Consider the following 13192-nt stretch of genomic DNA (forward strand, 5'->3'; position numbering starts at 1 on the left):
GCTGACTCATTTGAAAAGACCCTGATGCTGGGAAAGATTGAGGGCAGGAGGAGAAGGGGACGACAGAGGATGAGATGGCTGGATGGCATCACCGACTCAGTGTACATGGGTTTGGGTGAACTCCGGGAGTTGGTGATGGACAGGGAGGCCTGGCGTGCTGTGGTTCATGGGGTTTCAAAGAGTCAGAGAGTGACTGAAGTGAACTGAACTGATACAGTCCATGGGGTTGCAGAGTCGGACACGACTGAATGACTTTCACTTTGTGTCTTGTCAGAGCAAAGAATGTCAGACAAGTCAGAGAGACACTCCTTCAAAGTTTCAAAGAAACAAGACCAGAATGTGCATAGTCAGCCAGTATGGCCTTGGAGCTTGGGAAGGGAGTCTTATCACCAAAGGAGGACCAGCATTGATGTCCCAGGAAGGGAGGCATTTAATCTTTATTTTGAACATGGACATTCTTGACTTCTGGTCAGTGTGCCCGTTTCTTTAATAATTAAAGCAAGTATATAATGTAGGTTTGATAGGTCACAAGCAGGCTATTTTAGCTAGCATAAAATTCAAGCTAACTTATGTAGAAGCCAGAATGACTTCTCCAGACCTCCGTATGTGAACCTTTCTTTTATCAGGGCATGTATACCTCTTTCCTGCTACTGAGCTAGGGGTTTTCAACTGAGTCCCCAGGGAATCCCAGGGGCTTCTACCCACTGTCCTTGTTTTTCACCTCTCCTGTAGTTAGAGCTGCCCACTTCTTTTGCTTCCTTCAAAAGCTCTTATCTGAAAAGTTCTGAGACTAAAGGGTTTGAAAAAATCAGAGCACTCAAAAAATGACTTTTGCCTTAGTTTCAGGTGTACAACATGGTTGTAAATTGTAAAATTTAAATATGTAAATATGTAAAATTAAATTGTAAATAAAAAGTTTAAATTGTAAAATTTCAAAAAATTGAAATTTTTATAGATTATACTCCTGTATAATTATTATGAAGTCACCTGTATTCCCTTGCTGTACAATATGTATCTTGGTAGCTTATTTATTTTATACATTGTAGTTTGTACCCCTTAATCTCCTACTCCTCTTTTGCCCCTCCTCCTTCCCTCTCCCCACTGGCAACCACTAGTTTGTTCTCTTTGTTTTTTGTTATATTTACTACTATGTTGTATTTTTTAGATTCTGCATATATCCTGATAACATACAGTATTTGTCCCTCTCTGTCTTAGTTCACTAAGCATAATATTTTCTAGGCTGAGTAATATACCATCATACATATATATGTGTACGCTGCTCCTGCTGCTAAGTCGCTTCAGTCGTGTCTGACTCTGTGCGACCCCATAGACCGCCGCCCACCAGGCTCCCCCGTCCCTGGGATTCTCCAGGCAAGAACACTGGAGTGGGTTGCCACTGCCTTCTCCAATGCATGAAAGTGAAAAGTGAAAGTGAAGTCGCTCAGTCGTGTCCGACCCTTAGCGACCCCGTGGACTGCAGCCTACCAGGCTCCTCCATCCATGGGATTTTCCAGGCAAGAGTACTGAAGTGGGGTGCCATCGCCATATATGTGTATATATGTGTGTATATATATGCCACATCTTTATCCACTTATCTGTTGATGGGCACTTAGGTTGCTTCCATATCTGGGCTATCATAAATAATGCCACAATGAACAGCAAGGATTGCATGTATCCTTTCAAACTAGTGTTTTCATTGTCTTCTGATATATACTCAGGAGTGGAATTGCTGGATCATGTAGTAGTTCTACTTTCAGTTTTTTGAGGCACCTTCACACTGTTCTCCATTGTGACTGCACGAATGTGTACACAGTGTCTTTTTTCTCTACATTCTCATCAACAAGTTTTATCTGCAGTCTTTTTGAAGATGGCCATCCTGACAGGTGTGAGTTGATATTTCACTGTAGTTCTGATTTGCGTTTCTCTAATAGCGATGTTGAGCATCTTTTCATGTACCTATTGGCCATCTGTATGTCTTATTTGGAGGAATGTCTATTCAGGTCTATTCTTCTATTCTTGTGTCAGAAATCCTCCTAGAATTGGGTTTCTCTGCTTCAGGGAGAAAAGGACAGGTGGAGGTTGAGGCTGACTGAGTGCTCTCTTGGTGTCTGTCTTTCTGTGACAGGGCAGACTTTGAGAGGGCAGGAGTGTCCCTTTGATCCTTACTGGATGCCCAATGTTTAGCATCTTTGCCACACTAGTAAGTGCTCAATAAATCTACACTTTGGCCATGTGAACACTGTTGTATTTACACAGCCATTTTACACACTGGTGGCTCAGTGGTAAAGAATCCACCTGCCAATGCAAGAGACTCAGGCTCGATCCCTGGGTCAGAAAGATCCCCTGGAGAAGGAAATGGCAACTCACTCCAGTATTCTTGCCTGAGAAATCCCATGGGCAGAGGAGCCTGGTGGGCTACAGTTCATGGGGTCACAAAAGAGTCCCACAGGACTTGGAAACTAAACAAAACAACACTTTTATTGAGATATAATATGCATAAAGAAAAATGTGCAAATACACATGTACAGCTGAAAATTTTCACGAGTTTTCCAGAAGCCTTCCTTCTGCTCCTTTCTCATCTCTATTCATTACTTCCAGGAAAATTTCATTCTTATTCCCAACAGCACAGACCAGTTGTGCTTTAGTGGTTTTTTTTTGTTTGTTTGTTTTGGTTTGCGTTCTTTAACTTTTTATTTATTTGGCAGCACATCCCAGCATGCAGGATCTTAGTTACCTGACCAGGAATTGAAACCACAGCCCCTGCATTGGAAACATTGAGTCTTAACCACTGGACCAGCAGGGAAGTCCTAGTTTTGGGGCCTTTAAAATAGATGGATTGATGTAATATGTCCTCTTTTATCTCTGGGTTCCTTTGCTCACCACTAGGTTGGTGGAAATCACCCAGATTGTTGCATGTAGCTGCCTGAAATTCATATGTCCATTATGTATTCACACTCATGGCTATTGGGTGGGCAAAAGTTTTTTTCTGTAAAGGTGTGCTCAGTCACATCCAATTCTTTGTGACCCGGTGGACCATAGCCTGCCAAGCTCTTCTGTCCATGGAACTTTTCCAGGCAAGAATACTGGAGTGGGTCACCATTTCCTACTGCAGGGGACCTTCTCCATCCAGTGATCGAAACCACGTCTCTTGTGTCTCCTGCATTGGCAGGCCGATTCTTTACCACTAGTGCCACCTGGGAAGCCCTCTCTGTAAAGGGCCAGACAGCAAATGCAGTCGGCTTTGTGGGTCATTATGGACACTGCCATGACTTCTCAACTCTGTGAGTGACTTCGTAAAAGCAGCCATAGATGGTATCTTCAAAAGTGGGCATGCCTGTGATTTGAGAAAATTTGATGTGCACTCTGGACTAAATATTAAGTTTCTGTCAATGATTTAAAAATGTAAACACTGTTTGGCAGTCCCTCGAAAAGTTAAACATAGAATTGCTATAGTCACCATAGTGAAGTCGCTCAGTCGTGTCCGACTCTTTGCAACCCCATGGACTGTAGCCTATCAGGCTCCTCCCTCCATGGGATTTTCCAGGCAAGAGTACTAGAGTGGATTGCCATTTCCTTCTCCAGGGGATCTTCCCAACCCAGGGATTGAACCCAGGTCTCCCACATTCCAGGCAGAGGCTTTAACCTCTGAGCCACCAGGGAAGCTCAGCAATTCCACTCCTGGGTTTAAGGACCCAGCAATGCCACTCCTGGGTTTAAGGACCCAGCAATTCCATTCCTGGGTTTAAGCCTAAAATAATTGAAAGCAGTCACTTGAAGGAAACTTGTGGTCCCAAGTTCAGAGCAATATCCTTGGCAATAGCCAGAAAGTAGAAACAGGACTTCCCTAGTGGTCCAGTGGTTAAGCATCTGCCTGCTAATGCAGGTGACACAGGTTTGATCCCTGGTCGGGGAAGATCCCACATGCCATGGAGCAGTGAAGTCCATGTGCCGCACGTACTGAAGCCCACGTGCCTAGAGCCCATGCTCCACAAGAGAAGCCACTGCAATGAGAAGCCCACTCACCGCAACTGGAGAGTAGCCCCCGCTCACCAAAACTAGAGAAAGCCTGTGTGCAGCAACAAAGATCCAATGCAGCCAAAAAAAAAAAAAATTCATTGAAAAGAAACATTTTTTTTTAAAGGTGGAAACAACCTAACTGTCCATCAACAAATGGATGACACACAAAATCCAGTGTGTACATAAATTGAATATTAGCCTGAAAAAGGAATGAGGTTTTGATCCATGCTACAACATGGATGAATGTTTAAATGTTATGCTAGTGAAATAAGTCAGGCACAAAAGGGTAACTATCCTAGGATTCCACTTATTTGTGGTATAAATAGGCAAATTCATAGGAACAGAAAGTAGATTAGAGGTTACCAGGGACTTCAGGAAGAGGAAGTGGGAGTTAGTGTTTATGGGTAAAGTCAGTTTAGAATGATTAAAAAAAATTGTGGAAATGGACAGGGGTGATGATTACACAACACCGTGTGTGACTGAAATCAAGCCACACTCCCTTTAAAGGCTCTGGGAAAGAATCAGTTCTGGAGTTCTTCCAGCTTCTCGTGGCTGCTGGCATCCTTTTGCTTTTGGCCACAACAGTCCCGTGTCTGCCTCGGTGGTTGCTCCATCTTAGTGCCGATGAACCGTACACTTGAAAATGGTACATTTTATGTTATGTGTGTTTTACCACAGTATTTAAAAAATCCATGTTGGAAACAAAAACAAACCAAAACAATGTAAAAACCATTCTTAGCTCATGGGTTGTACAAAAATAGATGGTGGGCAAAGCTCCCTGGTGGTCCAGTGATTAAGAGTCCGAGCTTCCACTGCAGAGGGTACCGGTATTCCATCCCTGGTTGGGGAACTATGCCATACATGATGCATGGTGTAGCCAAAAAGAAAAAGAAAGATGGTGGGCTAGATCTAGCCCATGGGCCATAGTTTGACAACTTCAGTTGTCCATTATTCCTTTGAAGAAATAAATCATGGTTTTATTTTCTATTGTGATAGGCATTTGGGAATGAACATGGCATGTAGTTCTTTTTTTTTAAAGATTTATTTGTCTATTGGCTGGGCTGGGTCTTCATTGCTGCACTTGGACTTTCTCTAGTTGCAGTGAGGTGGGAGTTACTTTCTAGTTGCAGTGCTTGGGCTTCTCATTAGAGTGGCTTCTCGTTGCGGAGCACAGGCTCTAAGTTCGAGGGCTCAGTATTTGCAGAATGTGAGTTCTGGGGTTGTGGCACACGGGCAGAGTTGCTTTGAGGCATGTGGGATCTTCCAGGACCAGCGATCGATCTGGTGTCTCCTGCATTGCAAGGCAGATCCTTAACTATTGGACCACCAGGGAAGCCCAGCATGCAGTTCTTACACAAGGACATGGCTCTGGTCACGTGTGTGTGCCCTCCCACCGCTCCACATAAGCTGGTTTCTCTCTCTGCTCTTCTGACTATGGTTATTCCACCAGGTACTATCTTCCAGACCAGCCCCCAGCCTAGATGAGGGCAGGGAAGGCTCTGGAAGGCGGAGTCTGTGGCATTACTAGGTCCCTGGACTCTACCCCGGGGGCTTCCTCTTAGCCCCGGATGTGGAAAGGGAGGCCCAGGATGCCAAGGGTCTTAGCCAAGACAGGAAGCTGTACAGCCGGCAGCCTTAAAGAGGGAGCGGAGGCAGGGGCGCAGAATTAGTGTTCAAAATTTGGCCTGCTGAGTCCACAGAGAGGGTAAGTGACAGCTGCTCCTGCCTGTAGGGGCAAAGCTGGGTCTCCAGCCCCATCCTCAGTTGGGACCCACAGCTCCCAATTCCACATGCTCTGTGGGTCTGAGCTTCCCCAGGATGGGGAGGGGTAGACCCAGCTGGGGGTTTCTTGTTTTTTTTTCTTGCAGCACCTGCAGGATGAAGGCTCTCTCCTTCCTCTTCATCCCAGTCCTGGGGCTGCTGGTGTGTGGCCAGTCGCTGTGCCCCATAGATAAAGCCATCAGTGAGAAGATCCAGGAGGTCACCACCTCCCTAGGTGAGAACCCTCCCATCCAACCTCAGCCAGGCCCTCAGGGGCCTCTCTGATTCCGGACATGGAGCGAACATCAGGCCAGCCCCAACCCCAACCAAATCTCAACCCCAAACCCAACCCAACGCCAATCTCCACTGGTTTCCACCTCTAACTACAGCTCAAAACCCTCCTCCCTCAAAAACGCCCACTCAGGACAGAATCCTTGGAGGTGGGGAGTTCCCCACCTACTGGGCCTTCCCCAGGGGCGTTTTCTTGACCCTCTGCCCATCTCCAAACCACCAGGGCCTAGGCAGCATGAGAAGGGGGTTGGGGCAGCTTGGTCTCACAGTTACTTTGCATCACCCCTTCCCGCAGTTCCTGGGGCAGTAAGGATCACTGGCCTGGACTGCCGGAGTGTCACCTCTAGGGGGTCCCTGGTCACCTGCCCTTCAGGTAGGTACAGAACTCCGTTGTCCAGTCTCCCGGCTCTATTCTCAGCACCCCATATCCCCCTCCACTGTGTTTAGGAGTCCCAGCCTCTAATTCCTTAATATCCTGGTCTGCACTCCCGGCCTTGTCCCTTCCCCCAACTCCCAGGCCCCATTTCCTCAGGAACACTGGTGTCCAGGCCCCCAGCATCCCTGCCACCCACGCTGCCAGCCCCCTGGAAGCGCAAACTCAAAGCTTCTGGTTCGGGGTCCAAGCTCTCTCCTCCTTGCTCCCCCTCGCAGGCTTCGCTGTCACTGGCTGCACGTGTGGCTCCGCCTGTGGCTCGTGGGACGTACGTGCTGAGACCACGTGCCACTGCCAGTGCGCTGGCATGGACTGGACTGGAGCTCGCTGCTGCCGCCTGCAGATCCAGTAGCCTAAGACTGCGCTTGCGCGGTGCAGGCCTGGGGGGCGTGGCCAGGCATTTGGGGGCGGGTCATATCTCTGAGGGGCCGGGCCAGGCCCCGGCTGGAAATAAACCTCTTTGAGATGATGGGGAGGGCCCGGGCCCTGAGCTGTGTCTTCTGTGGGGTGTGGGTGACTGAGCTGGCGTCTCCAAAAAGAGCAAGGTGCATCAGCACCGGAGAGGGTGGGGGAGCAACCGCAACTTTTCTTCTCCCCATTCCGCCCTCCTCCCTTGTTGTCCGCAACTTCTATTTTTGAAAATGGGGCCCTAACTTCCTTTAATGACATCCACACTCAAGGCTCATGGTCTTCGTCAAAGGAGAAGACAGTGTTAGACTATTTTTGTGGGGGGCCTCTCTGCACGGCATGTGGGATCTTAGTTCCCTGACTGACCAGTTATGGAACCCGTGCCTTTTGCAGTGGAAGCTGGGGAGTCTTAACCACTGGACCGTCAGGGAAGTCCCGTAGTGTTACCTTTGAGGCCACCTTGACGGCCACACGAGGGTCCTAGGCCTCCTGGGAAGTTGCTGGGTTATTCTCCCCCCACAATGATGCCTCTTTGGGGATCTGGGTCTGGACAGGACAGGAACCACCCCACCCCCACCAACCCCTACCCCACATATGCTCCAGAGCCTCAAGTCATGAGCAGCCTCAGGGTCAGGGTGCATCCCTATTCATCGCTGTACCCAGAGACCTGAGCTCCATCCCTCACTCCCCACCTGCAACAGGGACATTCGTTCCTATTCCTCATGAACATTCAAATGTGACAACACGGGTAGGGGACTTGTTGGCTCTTTGGTATATCCTGCTTAGAAGAGAGAATGGCACATTGAAGGTGTTCAGGAAATGTCCGTTGAATAAATAACCAGACACACAGGTGAATACACCACCTAGGTACACATGCTACACCTATATACACAGTGACACATGCCTTGTGCACACAAAATACACAACCCAGTTACCACGGTCACACAAGGACGCCACGCCCTATAGACACACACATGCCAACTGTGGGGAGGGAACTAGGGACACAGGAACTCTTGTGTGCCTTGGATGGACTCTCGTGCTCTCAACATCAAGTCCCCATCCCAGCCTGGATGACGTTGGTCTCAGTCTGGAGTCAATGCCCCAGAAGAGAAATACTCAGCACCACTGGGGGCACAAATCCAGGTGATTCAAGGTCCAGTTTCCTGAGAACCCTAACCCAGGAGTCTTAAAATCCAGTCCCTGAGAGATGCAGACAGAGACTTCAGAACACTTGGTGCCCAGGTTTAAGAGGGACCCCAGACTTAAATAGCACAGTCCCCAGCAGCACACTCCAGAGGCTGAAGAATGGGTGACAGGGTGGGTTTCTGGTTTTCAGGATGATTTAGACTCTTCCCACTGACAACCACCCCCCATGGTGGTACACCACCCCGCCCCCACTGGTTGCAATGATCGAGAACTGAGATCACGAACACTCCTGGTGCCCATGGAATCCACTACATGCCAATCCAGGGATTCCCCTCCCAGGTCCTCCCCCTTAAAACACTTTGGCCTTGGGGTTGGAGTGGGATCACAGAGTCAGAAATGTGTTAAGGACCAGAGAGGGCAAGCATAGTTCCTTGCCCATCCTGCCCCTCACTGTCCCCAGACTCTCATGTGAATGCCTCTGTCTTTAAGACCTACAATTGTCCCCTTGTATCTGGACCCCAAGAAGGGCCTCTTTTGAGCTCTCAGTTCCAACACAGTCTTCCTCCTGTCCCAGAGTGTAGACTTCAAAAGTCTCTTTCCTCATTTGCTAACTGCAGAGCCCCCTGTGAGAGTTGAACTTTGGTGCTGGAGAATATTCTTTTTTTTAAGATTTTACTCCATTTGGCGGCACCAATAGGTGTTCTGGAGCCAATCCAGGACAAAATAACAGCCAGACTTGAAGATGGGACGCCAAAAACGGAATGGGGCTAGCAAGTGGAAGAATAGAGACTCAGCCCCACTAGCTAGTTACCTGGAGAATATTCTTGAGAGTCCCTTGGACAGCAAGGATCTCAAACCAATCAATCCTAAAGGAAATCAACCCTGAATATTCATTGGAAGGACTGATGCTGAAGCTGAAGCTCCAATCCTTTGGCCTCCTGATGTGAAGAACTAACTCATTAGAAAAGACCCTGATGCCAGGAAAGATTGAGGGCAGGAGGAGAAGGGGGCGAAAGAGGATGAGATTATTGGATGGCATCATGGACTCAGTGGATATGAGTTTAAGCAAACTCCCGGAGATAGGGAAGGACAGGGAAGCCTGGCATGCTGCAGTCCCTGGGGTTGCAGAGTCGGCCACGACTGAGTGACTGAACAACAGCCCCCTATAGTAGCCAAGATTGTTGGTTGCCAGCCCCCCAGACCCCACCTCAATCTGCTGCTACTGCTAAGTCACTTCAGTTGTGTCTGACTCTGTGTGACCCCATAGATGGCAGCCCACCAGGCTCTACTGTCCCTGGGATTCTCCAGGCAAGAACACTGGAGTGGGTTGCCATTTCCTTCTCCAGTGCATGAAAGTGAAAAGTGAAAGTGAAGTCGCTCAGTCATGTCCGACTCCTAGGGACCCCATGGACTGCAGCCCACCAGGCTCCTCTGTCTATGGGATTTGCCAGGCAAGAGTACTGGGATGGGTTGCCATTGCCGTCTCCTATATTTATTATATCATATCATAATATATATTTATGATATATAAATATATATTTATATACCATAAATATATTATACATTATATATTTATTAATAGTTTAAAATCTCTTCAGTTTTTCTGTAAGAAAAACTTCGTAAGAGGAGGTTAATGTTTAGTAATTAATGTTTTAAAATCTTATTTTATTTAGAAATGACCTAGCTATTTAACAAACTTTTATTATTTAGTTTAGTACAACTCTAGAAATTTAAGTTATTCCAATCCTAAGAGATTATTTTAGATTATAATAACAGATAATAATATTCTATTAAAATATAATTATTTTTAATAGAGTTTATCTAAAAGTTTTTGTCTCATTTTTATATATATATATATATCTCGAGCTAAAATGAAAGGACATTTTCTGGATTACCTAAATGAGAGGCTCAGGTTCAGAACAACAGACTCAGGAATGACTGAATCCAGGGTTTCAGACAATGTCTCCGGGACTCGACTCCTTGTCATGTCTGCTTTCCTTACTGTTGACCTCACTTTTAGGCAAGTTCTTCCCTGCCGTAGCTCCAGGCTTATATCCCGGCAGTCTGACAGAAGTGGGAAAGAGAGAATGCCCCTTCACCTGGTTAACCCAACAAAAGCCCCAGGCCTGGGTTTCATTGGTTGAGTCTGGCTCCTTTGCCCACCCGCTCTGCGCTACATCTTGGTCTTTGATTGGCTGGACCTAGATCATTATTTAAAGAAAATTCAGACTGTTGCCCCATGAAAGCATCGGGTCAGCCAACCCCATGGAGTCCTCTTAGGCCACCATGACACCGTTGCTTGTGGGTCTTCAGTTCTGGGGCTACCTTTTTCTCCAAGTCCAGAGGGCTGTACCCTGGTTTTGGCCTCATTTTAGTCAGGGAAATGTGCAATGCTGCAGACCCGCCCCCTATGCCTGTCCATCAGAGCAGAGTCAGTTCCCCATTGGTCCATCTTTTTTCAGCTATTGTATCATCAGTGGAGGTGAGGCCACGTCTCTCAACGACTGACTTCTTTGTAAGAGGAGATAGAAGAGCTGGCATGTAATTATTGTTAAACTGATCTTCCTTGAGCAGACAAGACCGGCAGTAATTTATTTGTTTATTTATACTGCACTGTGTGGCATGTGGGATTTTAGTTCACCAACTAGGGATCTACTACAGCCCCTGCAGTGGAAGGTCAGAGTCTTAATCACTTGACTGTGAGGAAGTCCCAAGATTGGTAATACTTCAGGAAAGAGAACATTGTCCTCACCAGCCAGTTCTTGGGGGTAATTCCAAACTTGCATGCATGCTAAGTCACTTCAATTGTGTCCTACTCTTTGTGACCCTGTGGACTGTAGCCTGCCACGCTCCTCTGTCCATGGATTCTCCAGGCAAGAGTACTGAAATGGGTTGTCATGCCCTTCTCCAGGGGATCTTCCTGACCCAGGGGTTGAACACGTGTGTCTTACATCTCCTATGTTAGCAAGCAGGTTCTTTACCACAAGTGCCACCTGGGAAGCCCAAAGTTACTTAAAATTTAATCACATATTTTAAACCTAAAACATACTCACTTCTCACACATAGAAAGTTTTAATCTAATTTTTTCCAAAGGGAGTGTAACAGAGTGGGACCCTATGGGCCTTCCCAGGACAGACGCCACCTCCCCCCATGTCCTCTGCTTGTCTCTTGTCTACAGAAAAATTTTATCCAAGAATAAATTTAATCAAAGAAAATTTAAAAGTGCAGAAACAAAGAAAAATGATCAAACAGAATAAAATAATAATAAACCATTAAACTAAGTCAAGGACATTTAGTCCCTCCTCAAGGGCTATAGATAATACTGTGTCATATGCTTGGAGCTGTTTCGCGGATACCAAACCCCCCAGGTGGGGGAAACTAACTACATGATGACCAGACTGTAGCCATGACATAAGCTGCCACATCTTACACAATTTCAAGAACTGGCCTCAAGGAAATGGGAACAATCCAACCCTGGAACTGAAGATTAAGTGCACTTAAAACAATCAAGATGACACTGATCAGACCACTGCATAAGCAACTTCAGGATGATTGTCAGAGCTGAGGTACTGTTTCTGTACACAGCCCCCTCCCTCCACCTATACACTCCTAAAATTCCCCTTAAAGCTCTTGCCCCCTGATCAACAGCTGGGAGATGACTTTTGGACATGCCATATGTACACATGAGCAGACGTGCAACTGGAAGTATTCAGGTATCTACACACACACACACACACACACACACACACACAATGGAATATTACTCAGCCATCAAAAAGGATAAAGTTCTGCCATTTGCAGCAACATGGATGGACTCAGAGGGTATTATGCTTAGTGTGGGATTCCCAGGTGGCTCAGTGGGTAAAGTATCCACCCACAGTGCAGGAGACATGGGTTTGATCCCTGGATCAGGAAGATCCCCTGGAAGAAGGCATGGCAACCCTCTCCAGTATTCTTGCCTGGAGAATCCCGTGGATAGAGGAGCTTGGTGTGCTACAATCCATAGGGACACAAAGAATAGGACATGGCTGAAGCACCTGAGCAGGTACACAGGCACATGCTTAGTGAAGTAACTCAGATAGAGATACAAATAGTTGTATGTCATGTTAGTGTATGTTATCACTTGTGTGTGGAATCTAAAAACAATTTTTAAAGGAATGTACGTAACCAAATGGATACAGATTCACGGACAGGACAAACTAGTGGTTACCGGTGGAGAGAGGCGAGAGAAGAAGGGCAATATAAGGGCAAGAGATTAAGAGATACAAACTAATATGTATATAGTAGATTAGCAACAAGGATATATTTTACAGTACACGGAAATATACCCATTATTTTGTAATAACTTTAAATGGAGTATAATCTACAAAAATATTGAACCACTATGCCATACACCTGGAGCTAACATAATATTATAAGTCAACTACATTTCAATTTTTAAGAACCCTGCTGGGGACTTCCCTGGTGGTCCAATGGTTAAGACTCTGTGCTCCCAATGCAGGGAGCATGGGTTTTTATCCCCGGTCAGGAACTAAGATCTAGGTCAGTGCAGCCAAAAAAAAAAAAAAAAGGAGGAAAAAATATCTGCCAAAAACCCACATGTGTTTCACATCATATTTACTTCTAACAGAAGGCAAGTGCTCTAGACTGAAAGAGAAAATTCCTTGTATACTTAGCCTCATTTTAATCCCCAGTTTTCAAGGTCAGATAGACACAAGGAAAGCTTTAAAGATACCTAGACAGAGTGGAGACAGTGTGCACACATGAATATATATAAGCATGCAAATGACCACGCCATATGTACACACGTACAGATGTGCAATTGGGGGTATTCAGAAGTGTGAGTGTGCAAGTGTGTGTGTGGGTCTGGGTAGGTGAGCTGATGTGTGGATGAGTGTGAATGTGTTTCTGAGTGTTCCTTTGCCGGGGGTCTCCAGGTGGAAGGGGAACTGCTTCTGGGTTAGGTCAAGGTGACATCTGGCCTCAGTCCCAGATGTGGGAGTGGATTTCCAGTGGTTAGCCCTATTGCCTCATATCCATTCTTCTCCAAAGGGCCTTGGAGAAGTAGAACTTCTCTGGGTGGAGCTAAGGGGGGGGACTAGGGCAGAGGGAAGGTAGGTGTGGGGACCTAGGGAT

The 13192-nt window shown here is 46.6% G+C and overlaps 1 protein-coding gene across 2 annotated transcripts; it reads left to right on the top strand.

Annotated features, from left to right (window-relative positions):
• Nucleotides 1-5434: 5434 nt before the first annotated feature.
• Nucleotides 5435-6971, top strand: RETN (resistin). 2 transcript variants are annotated; one of them, XM_061422325.1, is made up of 4 exons: nucleotides 5468-5722; nucleotides 5886-6013; nucleotides 6365-6442; nucleotides 6721-6971. In XM_061422325.1, the coding sequence occupies exons 2-4, from the start codon at nucleotides 5896-5898 to the stop codon at nucleotides 6852-6854; spliced, it is 330 nt and encodes a 109-aa protein (XP_061278309.1). In that variant the 5' UTR covers nucleotides 5468-5722; nucleotides 5886-5895; the 3' UTR covers nucleotides 6855-6971. The 2 variants fall into 2 exon arrangements, with proteins under 2 accessions (XP_061278310.1, XP_061278309.1); XM_061422326.1 differs by lacking the exon at nucleotides 6365-6442 and having other exon boundaries at nucleotides 5435-5722.
• Nucleotides 6972-13192: the final 6221 nt, after the last annotated feature.

Source organism: Bos javanicus, chromosome 7, assembly GCF_032452875.1.
Source record: "Bos javanicus breed banteng chromosome 7, ARS-OSU_banteng_1.0, whole genome shotgun sequence".
In the NCBI taxonomy this organism is placed as follows: Eukaryota; Metazoa; Chordata; class Mammalia; order Artiodactyla; family Bovidae; genus Bos; species Bos javanicus.

Excerpts from the sequence above, each read along its gene's own strand:
- RETN (XM_061422325.1), top strand. The coding sequence starts at position 5,896 with ATGAAGGCTCTCTCCTTCCTCTTCATCCCAGTCCTGGGGCTGCTGGTG. Across the intron at positions 6,014-6,364 it reads GGAGGTCACCACCTCCCTAG|TTCCTGGGGCAGTAAGGATC; the intron begins GTGAGAACCCTC and ends CCCTTCCCGCAG. Across the intron at positions 6,443-6,720 it reads CCTGGTCACCTGCCCTTCAG|GCTTCGCTGTCACTGGCTGC; the intron begins GTAGGTACAGAA and ends TCCCCCTCGCAG.